At 35.4% G+C, this 20,963-nt stretch overlaps 1 protein-coding gene across 4 annotated transcripts in view; it reads left to right on the top strand.

Moving 5' to 3' along the window:
* Positions 1–20,963, top strand: part of SENP6 (SUMO specific peptidase 6) — a 111,133-nt gene that overhangs the window by 83,901 nt on the left and 6,269 nt on the right. For all 4 annotated transcript variants that reach the window (XM_081250981.1, XM_081250980.1, XM_081250979.1 and 1 more), the window contains 8 exons: positions 617–843; positions 2,188–2,297; positions 2,415–2,531; positions 8,217–8,339; positions 9,551–9,643; positions 13,205–13,635; positions 18,821–18,924; positions 20,521–20,609. In XM_081250981.1, coding sequence (XP_081107107.1) covers positions 617–843; positions 2,188–2,297; positions 2,415–2,531; positions 8,217–8,339; positions 9,551–9,643; positions 13,205–13,635; positions 18,821–18,924; positions 20,521–20,609 — 1,294 coding nt within the window. The remainder of the gene's footprint in view (positions 1–616; positions 844–2,187; positions 2,298–2,414; positions 2,532–8,216; positions 8,340–9,550; positions 9,644–13,204; positions 13,636–18,820; positions 18,925–20,520; positions 20,610–20,963) is intronic.

Raw genomic sequence — 20,963 nt, 5'->3', positions numbered from 1 at the left:
AGCCTGATTAGGAAGTTTGAAAGTTCATCGAACAGGTCTTCATCCTCTACAATAAATCAGTGTGGTTCTCCATTTTGTTTCCCTTCCCCTCTAACGTTTGTGGTATAGCATGACTAGTTGTAAAATATTTTTCTTCAGTAATTGCTGCTTCAGCTTAACGATGAGTAAATGATAGCTACTATTAAAGTTGCAAGAGTTGGCACATTAGTGAATAGCAGTTTTAACAGTTAAATCTAGAGATACCAGTTCACTTGGCAATTTCTTATTTGTGTTTGACAAAAATGTTAACTGATTATATATTTAAAACTAATATATTTGGATTCTATTAGATGAAATAAATTAGTTACATCTATGGATACATTTGTTCTTGAGCTGCTGCTAGAGTAATGTGTTCTGGTTCCTTTCTTTTAATAACTTAGGTGACATTGTTAGGTGACACTGTCATTGGTCTTTATTCTAGTATTGTATATCCACTGTATGCCAAACAGTGTTTTGAACATTTATACCAGGATTTCTGGTGATACTCTTGGAAATAACTAGTTGTTACTCTTTTTCTAGTATCTGTTTACTTACTTTTTTTCCTTTAGACTTACAGTTATATTGATTTTTTTTTCAGATTTGCAAGAACAATACATAATTCTAATTTTTCAAAATGGCCTTGATCCTCAGGCAAATATGGTATTTGAAAATATCATTATTGACATTGGTATAAAGAATAAAGTGTCAAATTTTTTTGTGAAAATTCCCTTTGATGAAGCCAATAGCAGACTTGTTGCCTGTACAAGAACCTGTGAAGAGAGCAGCAAAGGAAGTTGTGTGCAGAAAGAAAACAAAATTAAAAATGTAATTATATTTTTTAATGTTTTTAATGTAATTTTAAATGGTACCTTTAAAGGGAAATGTGGTTCATTATCATATTGCTCATTTGGAGTTAGATCCTTTTAATTCCATTTCAGAATTATTTGCTTCTATATGTGATTTGTAAACTACCTTGTGTCGAAATATTAATGGTGGTGGGTTACTTGTAACACAAATTGTAATTGGTACAAGTCTCAGAGGCATTTTTATTTTAGTCCTTTCCGCATTCTGTTCTTGTCTTTACTTTTTGTCTCCTTTTCTTTTTCTTATCCTGTTTTCTTTTTCCCTCACTCTCAACATACGTATACATACAGTGCTACATTCAAATTGATTGTTACTGTTTCTTAAATTTGCTGGTGGTTCCCAGTGGTGACATTGGCTTCAGTACAAATAAAGGAATTTTGGTCCCTGATGTATTGTCCATTTATGTGTAACGTGTGCCTACATGGTTGAAAACTTGGAAAGGAAGGATGTATACCGTTTGATTCTGACTCTCAACAATTCTAGAATAACTAATTTTAGAATAACGGATTATGTAGTAGGTAACTCTGAGTCACCTGAATCGAAGGCTGAAGTACTACTATAACGCATAATATAATGTTAATCAGTATGACTTAAAATACTCTAAATTTGTCTCCTACCACAGCAACTGAAGTTTGCTGACAATTTATTAGAAATATTAAATCTTTCATCTGCCTACAAATTTGGAAATAGGGCTGGCTATCCAAGGCATATTATTCGTGAAGTTGAGCAAGGCTTCACCAGAAAAGAGCTATTCACACAGTTAGTGGGTTGAAGAAAAGAACAGAAGGAGGAAGGGGAACCATTCCCCTTCTTTTGCAGAATTGGCTACAGGAGATAATGCCAGAGGAAGAAAAGAGCAGCTGGAGCCCTAAGGCAGCTGTGATGGACTCAGATTTCAATGGAAGTCTCTTTCTTTAAGGACTCCTTGATTCTGGAGAACTGAAGCTCAGTGGACTGTGTTCCCTGAGCCTCTGCTCGCATATTCCATGGATTGCCTAGGCACTGAACTTATGTAGGCCTACACTCCTAGAAGAAAAAACCACTATCTGTTCTTTGGATTTTACTAACATAATCTAATTTAATATGGATGGTTGAGATCTTAGACAGGATACTGGAAAACCAGTTACAAAAATTGGAAGAGTATCGCTGTTCTGGAAGCTACAGATAAAAAGAAAGTTGACCCTAGTTTTGCCTGTTTCTTATTTTTAGTCTTTTTAAATTGAAAAGCATTCTTGCCTTGTACTTTTTTTATTGAAAATGTTTCAAATTGATTTTGTGAATTGATAATTTAATTTTCTTTACCAGGTGTCCCTTGAATCTAAAATACAACTTAAAAACAAACAAGAATTCCAGTTTTTTGATAATGAGGAGGAAACTGGAGAGAGCCACACCATCTTCATGGGCCCTGTAGAAAAGTGAGAGAATTCCTTTACATTTGCAACATGCTTAAGTTTCTTCTCTGTTTTATTACATTTTGGTTATATGCATACCTATTTTTGTTTGTTTACTTATTTTTTAAAATTTTGTTACAGATTGATAGTGTATCCACCACCTCCAGCTAAAGGAGGCATCTCCGTTACTAATGAGGACCTGCATTGTCTAAGTGAAGGAGAATTTTTAAATGATGTTATTATAGACTTTTATTTGAAGTAAGTTAATTTTCTCCTAGCCTTTTAGCAAATTTTTAACATTTTATAATGTATACATGTATTTTCTGGAGTCAAAATTGTTTGGATTTTGAATTCCATCACTGCCACTTACTGTATGACATCTGGAAAGTTATTTAATGTCTCTGTGAATGTTTCTTCATTTTAAAAATGGGAAAAATAATATCTAAAAGGATCATGAGAATTAAATAAGATATACATTTCAAGTGCTAGGAAAAATACCTGGCACATGCAAAGTGATCATAAATGATAGCTTATTATATTATCAGTGTTGTAGTATTTAAAGCATCTAAAATTGTTACTACCCTAGGTTAGGTAATAATTTGTTGAGCAAGGACATAAGTATGATTTCACTCGTTTCCTTCAATAAATGTTCACCAAGTGCCAACTTTGTGGCAGGCACTGTGTTAAAAGTTTATGATTTTATAGGGAACACAAATGTAGGATTAAAGTATTGGCAGAAGCATTAACATGGTACAAACATAGCAGAAAAAGAAAGCTTCATTCTCTCTGGGGGTTGGGAAATATGAGGAATCAAGAAGCTCTCCTAGAAGGGCTTACATCATGACCCAGAATACACATAACATATACATATACATGAATACATGTATGTGTAATGTGTTTATACATGTATAAATTTGTATGTGTTTACTGCTTTGTGTTATAAGATGTATGTGTGTATGAAACAAAACTTAACTATCAGTGTGTTTAGTGCTCTCCAGTATTTCCTAGTTTATTCAAATGTATATCAGAAGACAATATTTTTTTAAAAAAACTGGTTGTTAAAAGCTGCTGGAGGGACTCCCCTGGTGGTGCAGTGGTTAAGAATCCACCTGCCAATGCAGGGGACACGGGTTCAAGCCCTGGTCTGAGAAGATCCCACATGGCATGGAGCAGCTAAGCGCATGCACCACAACTACTGAGCCTGTGGTCTAGAGCCCACGAACCACAGCTACTGAGCCTGTGCGCCACAACTACTGAAGCCTGGGTGCCTAGAGCCTGTGCTCCACAGCAAGAGAAGCCACCACAACGAGAAGCCCTCGCACCGTAACTAGAGAAAGCCCGCATGCAGCAACAAAGACCCAATGCAGCCAAAAATTAATTAATTAAAAAAAGATGTGTTCTCTTAATCCTAATGTATACTACCTTAACAAACCAAGCTACTGAAAAATTTTAAGTGATTGTGTAGAACAGTGCTGCTGTTATTGGATAAAGTGTTGTTCTGTGAATGTCAGCTAGGTCATGTTGTGCTAGTGCTATTCAGATGGTCTTTGTCCTTACTGATGTTCTGCCTACTTGTTCTGTAATTATTGAGAAAGTCGTGGATCTCCAACTATAGTTATTGATTTGTCTATTTCTCCTTATGTATTTTGAAGCTCTGTTGTTAGGTACATACATGTTTATGTCTTCTTGGAGAATCAACCCCTTTATCATTACATGATGTTCCTGTTTATTCTTGATAATCTCCTTGTTTTTAATCCTACTTTGTTCAAAATTAATATAGCTACTCCAGCTTTCTTTTGGTTTGTGTTTGCTGATGCATGATGTATGTTTCTTCACCCTTTTACTTTTAACCTGTTTAAGTCTTTATGTTTAAAATGTTTTTTTTGTTTTTGAAAGCACATAGTTGGATCTAAAAAATAAATTGAACTCTTGTATTTTGTTTACATTTTAGTTTATTCTATTTCCTACTTAAATCTATATTTTTTACATTACAAAAGAGATTTTATAGTCTTTTTATTCTTTTTAAATTCTTTATATATTTTCAGGAGGCCCCTTGACATCATATAGTTAAACTTTAGAGCAAATTTTATACAGTAAACTTACATTATCTACAAGTTCTGCCTTTCTGATGCAAATCTATTCCAAATAAGATAGGGAATCTAACAAAATCCATGATTTTTTTCTTTTTTTTTTTTTTTCGGTACACGGGCCTCTCACTGCTGTGGCATCTCCCATTGCGGAGCACAGGCTCCGGACGCGCAGGCTCAGCGGCCATGGCTCACTGGCCTAGCCGCTCCACGGCCTGTGGGATCTTCCCGGACCGGGGCACGAACCCGTGTCCCCTGCATCGGCAGGCAGACTCCCAACCACTGTGCCACCAGGGAAGCCCAAAATCCATGATTTTTAAAAAATCTTTGTTTATATTCATCTCATGACATTCTTAGAAGTGAATTAAAAAGAGGAAACTTCTTTTTAAAAATTTATTATTTATTTATTTTTTAAATTTTTGGTTGCATCGGGTCTTAGTTGCGGCACACGGGATCTTCATCGAGGCATGCAGGATCTTTTGTTGCAGCATGCAGGCTTTTCGTTGTGGCTCACGGGTTTCTCTCTAGTTGTGGCTTGTGGGTTTTCTCTCTCTAGTTGTGACGTGCAGGCTCCAGAGCAGGTGGGCTCTGTAGTTTGCGGCACACGGGCTCTCTAGTTGAGGTGCACAAGCTCAGTACAGGCTTAGTTGCCCTGCGGCATGTGGGATCTTAGTTCCCTGACCAGGGATCGAACCCGTGTCCCCTGCATTGTAAGGCAGATTCTTTACCGCTGGACCACCAGGGAAGTCCCAAAATGAGGAAACTTTTTAAAACTTCACTATTAAAAATAAGTAATTCAGTTGCTACCAGAGCTGCTCATTCTTTTCCATTTCTAACTCTACAAGTTAGAAACAAACCTTTAAACAGTTTGCCAGAATTATAAAAAGTAGAAGGGTATTGCATCTAGAGAATGTTAATAAAATGCAGGGAAAAAGAATAATTTTAATAAAAATTATTTTCAAAACCTTAAAATCATCTTTTAACTTCATCCTGTAACTAAATGTCATGATTGAATTGTTAGATTGTCTGCTTTATAAAATAGCAGGTGAACAGCTTCACCATGACATTCAATATTTAAATGATTTATACACTGAAAGAAAAAAAAAACAAATGAAAGAAATGGAAGGAAATCCCAAAATGAAAGAAATTCCCAAAAGGTTTTTTGTAATAAACTTGGATTTTCCCTTTAATTCTAAAATAAGAGACTTAGTTGTTCTAATTAAAATTAATAATTCTAATACATGTACATAAAAAAACCCAGAACTATATATAGTCACAGAAATGCTTAACGGATGTATATTAGATTAGAAAGACAAAACTAGTTTTTTTTTAATTAAAAGGCTTTTTGAAGTTTTGTCATTTTTAAGTCCTTAATTCCTCTAGGATTTGTTACACTAAGATAACATAGTTGCACAGGTCTGTTTTCAGGGCTCTATAGTTTGTTCCGTTGGCCGTGCACCTATCCCTGCATCAGTACCACACTGCCATGATTAGTGTTACTTTATTCTTGTTATCTGTAATAGAAAGGCAAGCCCTCCGCCATATTCTTCTTCACAAGTGTTTTGGATATGCTTGACCTTTTGATTCTTTCAGATAAACTTTGGGATCAGCCCATCAGATTCCATTTTTAAAGTCCTTTTGAGATTTTGATTGTAATTGCACTGAATCAGTGATTCTGCACTGGGGGCACTTTGGGCATTTTGGTCCTCACAAGAGGAAGGGATGCGTGCTGAGGGCATCTGTGGGTAGAGGCCAGAGGTAAGGCCAAGCACCCGACGCTGCACAGGACACCCCCCACAGCAAAGCATTATCTGGCTTAAAATGTCAGCAGCGCCAGCTTGAGGAACCCTCCGCGAAATTTATGCAATTTGGAGACAACTGATACTTAACATTTTTGAGGATTTCAACAAGAAATACATTTTGCCCGTATAGCCAGACATCTTGCTAAAGCTCTTTTATTTCTAGTATGTCTGTAGATCTTTTTAAGTTTTCTGTATGAAAATCCTTTCATCTGCAAATAAATTTATTTCTTCCATTTACAAAAATAAAGCATGGATTTGTTTATATATGAAGTAGAGTCCATTTTCTTAAATCACCAATAACTTTCTTTTTTAAGTTGAACTATCCCTTTTTTTGTTCAATTCAGTTTACAAAATAGCCATTGTAGTTTGTAATGGTAAAAGCAGCATGGTTCACCCATTATGGTGTAGCCCCTAAATTCAAGTCCAGTCCACTTGTTTTGAATATAGATGTAGAATTCAGCAATTGATTTAAACTGTGTCATGAGGTGATTCACTGTCTTATATCTTTTGTCGGGGCACACTGAGTTGCCCTAAAGGAAGCAATCTGTAAGTTATGTCCTTTTCATCAGAACTTGAGCTTTAGAATTATCAAATATTATGACAGAAGTGACAAGTCTCAAAGATGTGCCCTCTGGGTACTTGCTGTTTCTGTGTAAGGTTTCACAAGGCTTTCATACTCTCATTTTAATAAGATGAATATGGTCATAAGCTTGAATTTGCATAGCTCCTTTGGGGGAGTTTGGAGCATAAATAATTAAATTTAATATATCATAATTTCTCTTTGTAATATAAGGAACCATTTCTATTTGTCTTGATATAGACCTATAGAGAAAAACAACTAAGGCAAGGAAAAATTAGAACTGATGTAAGATCACTTTAAAGAGTCATTGTTATAACCTCACCACTGTACAGATTCTTTCTGTTATTATAAAAAGCAGTTTATGGCTAGTCATCATGGTTTATTAACTGTTTAAAACAAAATAAACATAAAACATAAAAATATCAGCTTTACTGACATACAGAGCACATACCATACAATTCACCCATTTAAAGTGTGTAATTCAGTGGTTTTTAGTGTGTTCAGACAGTTGTGCAACCATCACCATAATCGATATTAGAACATTTTCACCCCCTACAGACCCTCAATACCCATTAGCAGTGGCTCCGCATTTCCCCAGCCCACCCCAGCTCTAAGCAACCACCAGTCTCCTTGCTATCTCTGTGGATTTGCATATTCTGAGCATTTTATATACATGGAGGCATACAATATGTGGACTTTTGTGACTAGCTTCTTTCACTTAGCATAACGTTTTCACGGTTCTTCTATGTTACAGCATGTATCAGAACTTCATTTTTTAAATATTTATTTTTATATTTTTTGCTGCATTGGGTCTTCATTGCTGCACGTGGGCTTTCTCTAGTTGCGGCGAGCGGGGGCTACTCCTCGTTGCCGTGCACGGGCTTCTCATTGCAGTGGCTTCTCTTGTTGCAGAGCACGACCTCTAGGTGCACGGGCTTCAGTAGTTGTGGCACGTGGGCTCTAGAGCAAAGGCTCAGTAGTTGTGGCACATGGGCTTAGTTGCTCCGCGGCATGTGGGCTCTTCCCGGACCAGGGCTCAAACCCGTGTCCCTTTCATTGGCAGGCAGATTCTTAACCACTGTGCCACCAGGGAAGTCCTTCATTTCTTTTTATTGCCAAATAATGTTCCATTGTATGGATATATCACATTTTCCATTCATCGGTGATGAGCATTTCTGTCATTTCTATTTTTTGGGTATGATAAATAATGTTTCTACGAATGTTCATAAATGTGCCCTTGTTTTAGAAGATTAGATCTTTCAAATCCTAGTTTTACTCTCAAACACCACTTATTACCTACAAATAGTCTGATAGTAATCATTGTCTAGAATATGAAATAAATATTGTTTATGACTTCTTTCAGTTTAAAGGAATAGAGATTGATGGTGGCTAAATAGATATTTGATCACTCTGTGACTGTTTTTAGTATAAACTGTTAACTTCATTCTATTTGGAATTGCTTTTTATAAAATAGATATTTGGTGCTTGAAAAATTGAAGAAAGAAGAAGCTGACCGAATCCATGTATTCAGTTCTTTCTTCTACAAACGCCTTAATCAGAGAGAGAGGAGAAATCTTCATGAAACAACTAATCTATCGTAAGTCAAGCTTTTTTTTTTTTTTTGCGGTACGCGGGCCTCCCACTGCCACGGCCTCTCCCGTTGCGGAGCGCAGGCTCCGGACGCGCCTGCTCAGCGGCCATGGTTCACGGGCCCGGCCGCTTCGTGGCATGTGGGATCCTCCCGGACCGGGGCACGAACCTGCGTCCCCTGCATCGGCAGGCGGACTCTCAACCAGTGTGCCACCAGGGAAGCCCAGTCAAGCTTTTTGAAAATATTTAACAGATGTAGTAAGTCACTTAAGTTTAACTTAGAAAAAATCGCTTATTTGTATTAAAGCAACATTTTTTACTTCCATTCTCAATTAGCAAAATTAATATAATTTATAATATTCTAAAACTCCAAGAATACCTGGAATTCATAAAGGTTTTAGGTCTAATACCTAGATCAGTATTTCCCAAATATATCTGATAGTTTAAAAAAGAAAAATTACTTGAATACTTATTAAATACCGATTGCTCTGTTTTACCTTAGATGTTCCATCCATAATAGCTAACAGAGGAACCTATGAATCTGTAATTTTAATAAGTTCTTTGGATAATTCTTCTCAGACAAGTTAAGGAAACAACATTCCACATGTGAGGCCTGAGCTATTTATAATGCCTCTCCATATAGTGATTGCATCCAGCTCTAATACTTGCTGGCAGTTGGTCACAAGATACAAAGAGTTGGTACATTTTTTGTCATAATTGCTGTTAAGTGTCTTCAATTGATGGCTGCAGTGCATAATATTAATAACATTTTCTACTATTTCAGTGATCCCTAATTTTGCATCTTAGAGTTGATGGTAGTGCTTGGTTTTGACCAGTGCTGGTAGTCTGCCCTGTTTCACCAGCTGTAAGATAGTGCTCACTTTTCCTGCTCTCTCCTCCTCAGTTCTTATAGATCATGGTCTGATATGCTTCTCGATATCGTTGCTAAAACCAGTTCTGCAACAATAAAAATAGTAGCTCTGATCCACCCTAGTAAGTAGTAGTAGGAATTAAATAATCTCTTTCTTCCAGATTCAGGGACGGGCAGTTTCCCATCTTCCCAGCTCCATCTCAGATGTTCTGCTTTCTTCTCACAACTTGTTAAATCATACAACTGATCTATTAACATCTCAATCTTTGTAATGTATAAGTTGCTGCATAGAGGCAGAAACACTAGAAACACTTCAAAAGCTTGATAGTTTCTCTCTTGTCTTACAGAATACAGCAGAAGCGACATGGAAGAGTAAAGACATGGACCCGGCATGTAGATATTTTTGAAAAGGACTTTATTTTTGTACCCCTTAATGAAGCGTGAGTAAGATTTTCCTTTATGTTAATGTGATGGCAGTTTTTAGCAGATGTGTTTTTGAGGTGAATAATTCATCCATTGTTTAACTTCTTTCTGAAATTTGTTGTATATATTGACACTTAATTCTTTATTTTATGGAAATTAATATACTTTTCCAGTGAATCATATAAGATACTGAATTTTACAGACACTAGATGAGAGATCTTTCTAATTTCATTTTATTCATCAATGTAGAATAATGTCATCTTTTAAAAATGGTGCTTGTGGTCTAGCAGACATCCTATATAGAAAAGACTGCTTTGTACAGAATGGTGATTAGGTCACATAGAAGAATTTGAATCTTTAGTTTAAGATACACTTTGGCTCTTAATCAAAAAGAAGAAAAGGTGGCTGGATTTATGTCATTTGCTCACTGAAAACCATGTTTACCACTTAAAGCTATTTTCTAAGTAAATGGGGGTGGTAAACATTTTGTGTTTTTCTCCCCCAGTGACTAGAGAGGCATAGATGTATAGGACAGTCTTACTATACAATTTAAACTTGAGAGTTTTTTTTTTGTTTTTTGTTTTTTTTTTTTTTTTCTTTTTGCGGTATGCGGGCCTCTCACTGTTGTGGCCTCTCCCGTTGCGGAGCACAGGCTCCGGATGCGCAGGCCCAGCGGCCATGGCTCACGGGCCCAGCCACTCCGCGGCATATGGGATCCTCCCAGACCGGGGCACGAACCCGTATCCCCTGCATCGGCAGGCGGACTCTCAACCACTGCGCCACCAGGGAGGCCCAACTTGAGAGTTTTTGTATTTCATTTTTTAATTTTCCTGTGTCCTCCAGCCAAAGACCTCCAGGAATACCCCTGTAATTGGACAACTTGGGTTTAGTACTTGCCTCAAGGGAGAACACACAACATGGGTGACTATGGATCCTCTCAGTAAAAGTGTGTTTGAAAGAGGCAGTAAAAGAATTTGGGCTTTGGTTTGGTGGAAGGTCTAAGGAAGCAGTGGTTTGTTTGGATAAAGAAGTTGCATTCGCTCATTTAGCAATAAAAGAATATTTGGTATTTTGAGGGGTCGCATTGTGATCTTATATTTGTCTCTGCTGAAACAAATTATGAAATGGCCTTACTTTGTCTCATTTTATCATGGTTGCAGAGTAACCTTATCTGAAGTTGGTATTCTGTAAGATTGTTTATTTCTAATAAGCCTGTTTGTGCCAAGCTATTTTCTGAATGTGCTCTTTTTTCCCCACTATAAAAAACAAATTCACTCTATAGTATAATCAAATCCTATTTATTTGTAATCATGCTTTAATCATAAAACCTGTGCTCTCTAATTATCCCAGTCAAAGATAGGTAGGCTAGGTTAAAACATTGGTTATAGCTATAAAGCCCACCTTCTTCAAAGATATATATTTGAGTCAAACATAGTATCATAAAAAAATTAAAACTAAGTTTAAAACTAATCTTTAATTTCTTCATTTTCCTCAAAGTAAAGTTTCTTGACATTAATTTGTCATATAAAGTAGCAAATGAGCTGCCCACTAGGCCAAAGGGAGGATATACATAAGAAGCCATTTGTCAGAAATTAATTATAAAAATTTAAAATAAAAGTATAATTTTAGATACACACAATTTAGCAATAGAGGCATATCCTCTTAGTCACAGCGTCTGATGTGGATGGAAGCTACGTTCAGTGCTTTTAGTCGTCTTGGTGAAAGGTAGAGGATGAACAAAGGTACAGAATTAGTAAAGTGTTCACCAAGAGAACTGTGCTGTTTGTAGGTGAAAGAATAGCTTCCAGATCATGAGGGTTTTTTAAAGAGATAAAGCTAATTAAATTAGTTAGGCTGCTATGTATTTGTCATCTATTTTATTTTTAATTTTCTTTGTGGTGGTAATTTCTTTAAGCTAAAAGTTTATAAGCTATTTGTTAAAAATTTTTAGTAATTGACAAGGAGAAGAAATTAGATGTTTGGATCTAATTCATCTTAAGATAAGCGAAATTACCTGTTTTAGCCTCTTCTCCCACTGATGGCTTAAGGTCAAGGTAGCTGATATTAATAAAAGGGCTCATAAAAGCAAAACCCTGGCTCTTAGAGGTTGAAAGTGACCTCAGATGTACCTGATTCAGCTTTCTCTTTTCAGCTAGGTGAAGGAAGGTTTTTTTTTCCAAGTTTTTAGGTGAGGCAACAGAAAAACTATGGCTTATCCATATTGTCATAGCTGAAAAATGTTTAAAACTGTGATAGATGTAGGTTTCAGCTATAGGTTGAGAGTCACTGTATTATACCATATTTAATCAATTTCAAAACACATATTTTCATATTCTAACCTTTATGAAGTTGAGATGTGACTTACAATCAGCTGTGTCTTAGAATTGATGAAGTGAGGAGGATGGTGTGCTGCTCTTCTCCTAGCCTCGCCTGACCTAAGTCCTTGGGATCCTGGAGATTAATAATTAAGAAGAGGAGAGAGGCATTCCTCTATCTGGCCTTTTCAATACTGAGAATGAATCCAGCATCTGTGACCTTTTCTACTCATACTCTCTGATGAAGAGACAGACAGTGCTGTTTCTTAGTAGTACCTTGGGGGAATTTAATATTTTACAGAAACAGAATGTAGAATAACTTTTATCTATGTCAACATTCATTTTTCATTCAGCAAATATCTACTGAACACCCTACTCTATGACATATATTGAGCTCAGCTAATAAATTATCTGACATCTATAGCCTGTTCATTGTATCTCAGCACATAACACTGTGCCTAGCAAACTGTAAGCCCTTAATAAAATTAAGTAGATTAATGAATATTAGCCACTTTTAGCTGTACAGCATCTTACTCATGGCTTATATCCTACTACTGGGAACTGTATTACCTGAATTCAGCTCTATCATGAGTACCCACTTGATAGCTGGAATTCTACTAATACTTGGAATTCTGTGATGATGATTAGATTAGATGTATTATTTCAATTTAGTGTATTTTATTTTAGTATAGCATGAGACAAGAATTATTCAATGTTTTCAATATTAAGAAGTTCCTACCTCATTAATAAGAAAAACACAGACATAAAATTTTTTAAAAGCTATTACTTACAATATTTAGAAAATGTTCAAAATTGTAAAATCTAATTAGACTTCTGAAGACATTTTAATCTTGAGGCTAGATAGTGTTTGTCCTTGGCATAAATAGGGCAAAGGAAAGGTAAATGGGAGTGATGAATTGCAGTGATGTAATTTACATTTTGTTAAATTGCCTGGAAAACAATGAATTTTTCATTCCAAAAGCAAGAAAGTGTTCAAAGGATTGTTTGCAAAAGTGAATGCAGGCTATGTAGTTCTGACAAAAATTATGTTATTACAAAAATTATGTTATTTTTGAATAAACATTGTATTCTGTTAATGAATCAATGATTCTATAAACAAGTGGATTAATTTGAGAATTTAAAAAATTGGGCATTCTTAATAAATTTGTTTAGAAAACCTTTAGAAAAAAGATTTAATATTTATTGCCAAATATAATAAATTTTTCTAATAATATATTCAGTAGTTTCATTTGTTTTTTACAGTGCACACTGGTTTTTGGCTGTTATTTGTTTCCCTGGTTTGGAAAAACCAAAGTATGAACCTAATCCTCATTACCATGAAAATACAGTCACGCAAAAATGTTCATCTGTAGAGGACAGTTGTATTTCTTCTCCTTCAGCCAGTGAAATGGACAGTTGTTCACAAAACTCTGCTGCCAAGCCTGTAATTAAGAAGATGCTAAACAGAAAGCATTGTGTAGCTGTAATTGATTCAAATAATGAACAGGAAGAAAGTGACCCTCGTTATCGGAGAAACATTAGCAGTGTGAAATGTAGTCTGAAAAAAATAAATCATACTGCAAGTGAAAATGAAGAATCGAATAAAGGAGAATCTGCATGCCAGAAAGTTGTTGATAGGACTAAAAGTGAGAATGGCCTACAGAATGAATATTTAAGTTCTATGCACCATACAGGTATGTTTCTAAATGTTTTAAAAAATCAAAGAGTTAGAATAAGTTGGAATTTTTAGAAATAGGATTAAGATTTCAGGGTACACTTTTTTTTTTAAGTCAGGTTTATTGAGGTATAATTTACTTACAGTAACGTTCACTCATAAGTATAGCTCAGTGAGCTTTGATAAATGTATAGTCATGTAGTCACTCTAACAATCAAGATTTAGAACCTTTCCATTACTCAAAAAAATTCCCTTGTGCCCCCTTTATAGTGAGTCTCCTCCCCTCACCCTTACAGAGAATGAAGTTTTAAAATTATAGTACAAGGTCTGCGTTTTCCATTTATAGGAACTTGGACTTATTTTTATTTTGTAGGAAATTATTCAGCATAAACAGTAGCTGCACAGTTTTAGATCTGTAAGGCAAATTAGTTCAATCTTCTCAATTTACAGATGGGCAATTGAGATCAAGGGGCAAGAGGCAGAAATTAAAGCCTTCTCCTCCAAATAGCTGTTGACATTCAAATTAAAGGCTAGTTTCTGTTCCTCACTCTCCTTCATGATTTTCAGTGGGAGAAAGGGCACTGGTCCAACCTCTGCTTTTTTATTTCCCTTCAGTTCTAATAAATTGTTTTATTCCTTGAATCAGGTCCATATTTCTAGCATTTGTTATAGAAATCTAAGGTTTCTCTTCAAATACTTAAATTATATATCAAGTCAACTGCATAATTTCCACTTCAACCCCAAAGTCTACTTCATAAACCCATAATATGCTATATATATAAGATAGCAAGCTTACTAAGCTATGAGTAGATCTAATACATTTTCTTGGGAGGAAAAAACTCAGTATAAGGCATGGAAGAAATTATGTGAACTCAGTAAGGAAGTTGAGTCCAACTTTCAAAAGTTGAACTCAAAAGTTCAAGAAAAAGTTGTGAATGCTCAACGTACTCTGTACTTCTACCAGCCTGTACTATTTTAGGAAGTCAGAAAGGTGTTGCTGCGCTCTTACAAAAATATTTTTGGTTTGACAGACTCAGCTGCATAAAGCTGACATTAGCCATATGGATGTTGGTCTTTGTGCCCTTTAGGGGGTATAAGATAAGAGGCAGAAGGGGGAAATTTAGCAGATAAAGCAAAAAAGTATATCAAAAGCCAAGCAGATCAATACAGTTGACGCTTGAACAACATGGGGTTTAGGGTTGTTGACCCTCTGACAATCAAAAAGCCACCTCTAACTTTATAGTCAGCCGTTCGTGTCATACCACAGGTTCGCATCCCTGGATTCAACCAACCTCAGATTGTGTAGTACTGTACTACGTATTTATTGAAAAGAAATCCATGTGTGGGTGGGCCAGTGCAGTTCAAACCTTTGTTGTTCGAGGGTCAAGTGTGCTTCCTTTTCTAGCTGACTTTCCAGTCTTGTTTCAGCAGGCAGGAAATGGAATGAAGATTAGGCGAAGTAGGTAATCACCAAGTTCTGACTAATTTTTTTCAGTTTTAGTATTTTAATACTTGAATAGAAAAATAAAAAGAGGCAGTGAATAGCCACGTTAGAGATTAATTACCATTTTGCTAAACAGAAAGCATTGTGTAGATGGGCACTCTGAAGATTAAGCCTTCAAGGCAGTGTGCACTGTTTCTCATTGCCTTTAAAACAAAGTCCTGGAGGTGGGATAAATTGGGATTGACGCATACACACTACTGTATATAAAGTAGGTAACTAATAAGGACCTACTGTACAGCACAGGGAACTCTACACAATACTCTGTGATGGCCTATATGGGAAAAGAATCTAATAAAGAGTGGATATATGTATTTATATAACAGATTCACTTTGCTGTAAACCTGAAACTAACACAACATTGTAAATCAATTATACCCCATTAAAAATAAAAATAAAAATAAAATAAGAAAACAACAAAGTCCTGCCAATTAGTACATGAGAAGATGCTGGACATCATTAGTCATGAAGGAAATGTAAGTCAAAACCACAAAGAGCTGCCTCTTCATAGCCATGACAGCATGGCTAGGGTCAGAAAGTCAGATACTAACGGGTGTTGGTGAGGATGTGCGGAAATTGAGGCCTTCGTGTGTCGTTAGTGGGAATGTAAAATGGTACAGCTTGCTTTGGGAGACAGTGTGACAGTTCCTCAAAACGTTAAGCATAGAGTTATCATGTGATCCAGCAGTTCCACGCCTAGATAATTACCCAAGAGAAATAAAAACATATGTCCGCACAAAAACTTGGGCATGAACATTTATAGCAGCATTATTCATAATAGCCAAATGGTAGACACAATCCAGATGTTCATCAGCTGACAAATGGATAATCAAAACATGATACATCCATCCAATGGAATATTATTAGGCCATAAAAAGAAATGAAGGAGTGATACATGCTACATAGATGAAACTTGAAAGCATGCTAAATAGTCATAGAAGACCTCATATGTGATTCCATTTGTATGAAATCTCCCAGGAAAATCTGTAGAGTGGGTTAATGGCTGCTTAGGGCTGGTTGGGGGTATGGGGCAGGAATATGGGGAGAAGGGAGTGATAGCTGAAGTGTACAGAGTTTTTTTGTTTGTTTTTTGTGGGGTTTTTTGAGATGTAAAACATCTTGAAAATGTTTTCAAGTTGACTCCAGGGATGGTTGCACATAGTATTTGTAAATATACCAAAAACCACTTACATGTACACTTTAAATGGGTGAATTGTATGTGAATTATATCTCCACAGAACATTTTTTAAGTTCCTTTTTAATCAATAATTTCATACAGTTAAATGTGAATTCAAGTTAAAAAAATGAATTAAAGTGCATGTCTTAGAGCAATGGGACAAACAAAGCCTTAAGACTTCCTTCATACACACAAACCCCAGAAATTCCTGGTGGCTCTCTCTACAAGTTAATGTTCTAGTTGAGAAGTAACCAGTTAAATTTGAGTAAATATACCCATAAATCCTAATGGAGACCAAAGTAAAGAATATCTGTTTTATGTAGTTTGCCCTTTTATAATATCTGTTTATTCTTCTTTTAAAAATTATAGTTTGTGCATTTGTTTTGTTTTTAGTATGTGTGTAACTGTATCGACTATATCTTCCTTAAAGGAAATTAATTTACCTTTATTGTGTGTGATACACTGGCATTTTTCTATTCTTTTTCAATGCTTATCTTAATCCAGTGGCCATAGTGTCCCACAGTTTGAAAAATAGTTCTCTAGAATGGGTCTGTATTTTTCAGGAACGAGCTCTCATATCTTTCATCAGATATTTCCAAGGCATCACTCACCCAAAAGTACATTGAATGAGAGTGGTCTCTAGAGGAGCCTTTACTGCCTTGGAGAGCATGGCTAAGCAGTCTATCCTAGATAAAATGATGACGTATCAGAAATGAGGATAAGGAGAGCTTGTAAAAATTTTTGTGATTATGATTAATATCTTAGTGATTTATTTCTATTTGGTCTGGTAGTATCGTTGACAGGACTTAAATAAAGCATTTAACGTAATTTTAACCGTTGAACACGTACAGTCAGAGTGTTGACTGATGTCGGTTGACATGCTGCAGTATATAAGTGGAGTTGTATCTTGCCACGGGGATTAGGTTTTTAAGGTCAACTGTAGGAGAATAATGTCTGTTATCACTACTTTGATTTGGTGTTTTTTCAGTTGGGCACCATTTGAAAATAGTTGTCTTGCTCTGTATGGTACATGAAAAATGTGTATTTTTAAACTCTAGAATCACGCTTGGTTTGGCATCTTCAGGTGATCTCACTATGTGAGAAAAACTCAGGAAATGGGACTGATTGGGAGAACAGCTGATTGAGTTATTGCCTCAATTTATACTAGGGCATTTGTTTACTGAACGAAATAGTTGAAGAAATTGACTACACTATTTAAATTACTTTTCTCCTTTTTTGCAGTGCACACATATTTCATTTGTATAAGGTTCATGTTTATATGACACAATTTCTGTGTAATAGATAGGTATAGACAGGAATACTTCGCTGCAAAAATAACTTGATTGTAGTGACTAGCTCTTAATTGCCTGAGGATTTGGACAAATTTTATTTAAATATAGGTGTTTTTGCTTCAAGAAAGCATAAAAATACAGACTTTTGAAAGAGATAAATTGAAAAGGTTTTCTTTGCGTGCTTTATTATTTCAAATAGTATGTTTTCGATCACAACGTTTAGACTTTTATATATGTTAAATGTATTTTTCCAGGAGCACTTTTATATTGCTGTTTTCCCATCCTGTCTTGCTTATATTCGTATTCTTTTGCCCTTTTAATAACTTGTACCAAAATAAGTTAAATCCTGTTTAAAATACCTTGAAGTCATGCTTTTAAAAACTTGGAAATGGTATGCTCTATAATAAACAATATTTGGCATCAAAGTTCCTGCTCAGTTTTCATTATTTTCTGGTAAATCTTCTGTTTCTTTAAGAAAATCATTGATTTTTAAGGATTTAGATTCTTGAAACAGACCTTTAAAAGAATTCATTTCAAATATTTCTACGAGTCATTTATTTTCATACTACCAGCACCTACGTTGGCTTGTGTCATTTTATTTTGTTGAAAAGTCTGTGAATATTACCAAACATGAAGGAAAAATATACAGAGTTGAGGAACTCATCCATAACTACTATGCTAACATAATTATTTTCATTTTTGTATTTTTAAAATTATTTGTGCAAAAGCAAGCCTGTTTTACTTTGTTTTAATCGTGTTTTTTTAACTTGTATAATTTTCCATATTTTCACAATTTTAATTTCTCTAGTGTACACAGTATTTCATTTTATGTTCTACATTTGCTAACCATTCCTGTTATTGAACAATTGAGTTGTTTTCAAACTATTGTAGCTTCTGTTATTAAAGATACCTAGCATACCTAGCACAAAATCTTTATATATATATATACATGTATTTAAATACACATAAGTATTTAATAATATAACTGATACATAGTGTTTAAAGTTTAATACATTTTAGGATCTGAGTAGTAGAAACAACTCTGTAGATGACATAATCCAGGTTTTTTTATTTAAAAGTAACTTATTTTATACTTGTGATATTTACATGCTAAGACAGATTTTGTATTCGTAATTACTATGCAATTAATTACTAGCATTAATTTTAACACCATGTACTATAAGTTATGTGCGTGCTCTTTTTAAAAATTATGTAATGTTTCTTATTGATACAGATGGCTTAAGCAAAATCAGACTAAACTACAGTGATGAATCAGCTGAAGGTAGTAAAATGCTTGAAGATGAACTCATCGACTTCTCAGCAGATCAGGATAACCAGGTGAAACCTAACGCTTGGCAAAAAGTTCTAGTATTTTATATAATTAAAAGTTTTTCTTTAGATTTTTATAGGCGATTCCTTCAAACGGTTAACTTGTGCCTTCTGGATTTGGATCTCATCTCACAACACAAATTTGGTTTTCAGTTCAGAAGTTGCCGGGATAGATGTATGAACGTTGTTTCATTTTTTGTTTTGGGGTTTTTGTTTGTTTGTTTAGTTTGCCATTGAGGACTAAACTAATATCACCCACCGTGGAAAGTTTCCATGTGAAATGGATCCTCCCGCCGCGACCCAGCGACCGCCCACCACCCCTACTGCACCCCTTTCCGTTGCTCTTTTAAAGCATTTGTGCGCCGTGCTTAACCTTCGGTCTTAACACTCAGGAGGCAAGTGTTCACATTTTCGATTATGTGGTGTGTGGTGCACGAACGCAGCAGAATTACACTATTTTTGCCACCTGTCTAATGATTTTTTCTTTCATCTAATCTGTGTATGCATCATGGCAGGAGCAGATCATATTTAGTCAAAATTAACATAGGTCGATTCTCATATTTTCTTAGAGTCTCGTTTGCCCTAATAAGCTTTATTAACACCAAGAATAAAGTACATTTTTGAAAATATTTTATAACTTCAGTTAAACAGGCATTTTCTACTGAGAGAAAAGCTTATTCCATTTCCTTTTTCTGCCTCTTCCTTAGTTGTTAAGACAAACTTTGAGTTTATCTAGTAGTAAAGATAACTTTGTACTGCACCATTTTTCCTTTTTGCTCAATCCTCTTGTGAACAAAAAACATTTTTGTGATGTCCCTTGGTCTACAGTGTGTGGCTATGAAATACAGTTTTTCTTTCTAATATATACAGACACATGTCTGGATTACACTCAAGGTTTATAATGAGCACTTCATATGCTCCTTTTTGGTCATAGCAGTTACGTGAACTAGTTAATCTAACTGTGTATTACTACTTTTATTATTCCTACTGTTGACTGTTTCATTCAAAAGGTTGCCAGAAGCTTTCCCACAGGACAAAAAAAGCTTTGCTTGTTTTACATTCAAGATAATCGGTAGAATAAGACACACTATCATAAAGCTGTCTTCTCTCGAGTGAAGCGGGTAAAGGGTTTTGTCAAGTAAAACAGTGTTTCCAAAAACCCTTTAAATGTTTCTGATATGAAAAAAATTTTTGTGTGAAAAGATGATAAATATAAGTCACTCATGTCCTATTGTGAAAACAGTTGTTTTAGCCAACAAATTAAATTTTTGTAAAAATACCTAAAATCAGAGCCATAAATGTTTGACTAGAGAAGAATCAGTCATGATATACTTAGTCTTCAAAAATTTAGATTGAGTAAATAGATGTAACAAGTTTTCTTAGACCTCTGATTGATGGTTTCTTTCATTAAGATGCCTGTGTTGTAGTGTTACATCATTGGAATCGAATGACATAACACATTTTCTAATGTCTGATCACCTAAATAGAAAAATATTTTTTACATATTTGCTACAAGGATTTTTATCCTCAATAGTGCTATTTTGTTACGGTATTAGTCATTTAGATTGTATATTTTCAATACTAACAGTAAGCTCTCTTTTATAGGATGACAGCAGTGATGATGGATTCCTTGCCGATGATAACTGCAATTCTGAAATAGGACAGTGGCATTTAAAGCCTACTATCTGTAAACAGTAAGCATTAACCGTACATCTTGCAAACTACGTGATAGTTTTTTTTTTAACTGTTACTCTTTTTTTTTTAATTTTATTTACTTATTTTTTGCTGCATTGGGTCTTCATTGCTGTGCGCGTGCTTTCTTTAGTTGCAGCGAGCAGGCTGCTCTTCATTGCGGTTCACAGGCTTCTCATTGCAGTGGCTTCTCTTGTTGCGGAGCATGGGCTCTAGACGTGTGGGCTCAGTAGTTGTGGCGCACGGGCTTAGGTGCTCCGTGTCATGTGGGATCTTCCCAGACCAGGGCTTAAACCCATGTCCCCTGCATTGGCAGGCGGATTCTTAAACCACCGTGCCACCAGGGAAGACCCTAC

The sequence above is a fragment of the Mesoplodon bidens genome (genome assembly GCF_964165515.1).
Source record: "Mesoplodon bidens genome assembly, chromosome: 12".
Taxonomy (NCBI): Eukaryota; Metazoa; Chordata; class Mammalia; order Artiodactyla; family Ziphiidae; genus Mesoplodon; species Mesoplodon bidens.
Note: the sequence above shows the minus strand (reverse complement) of the source record. Positions and strands in the feature narration are given on the sequence as shown.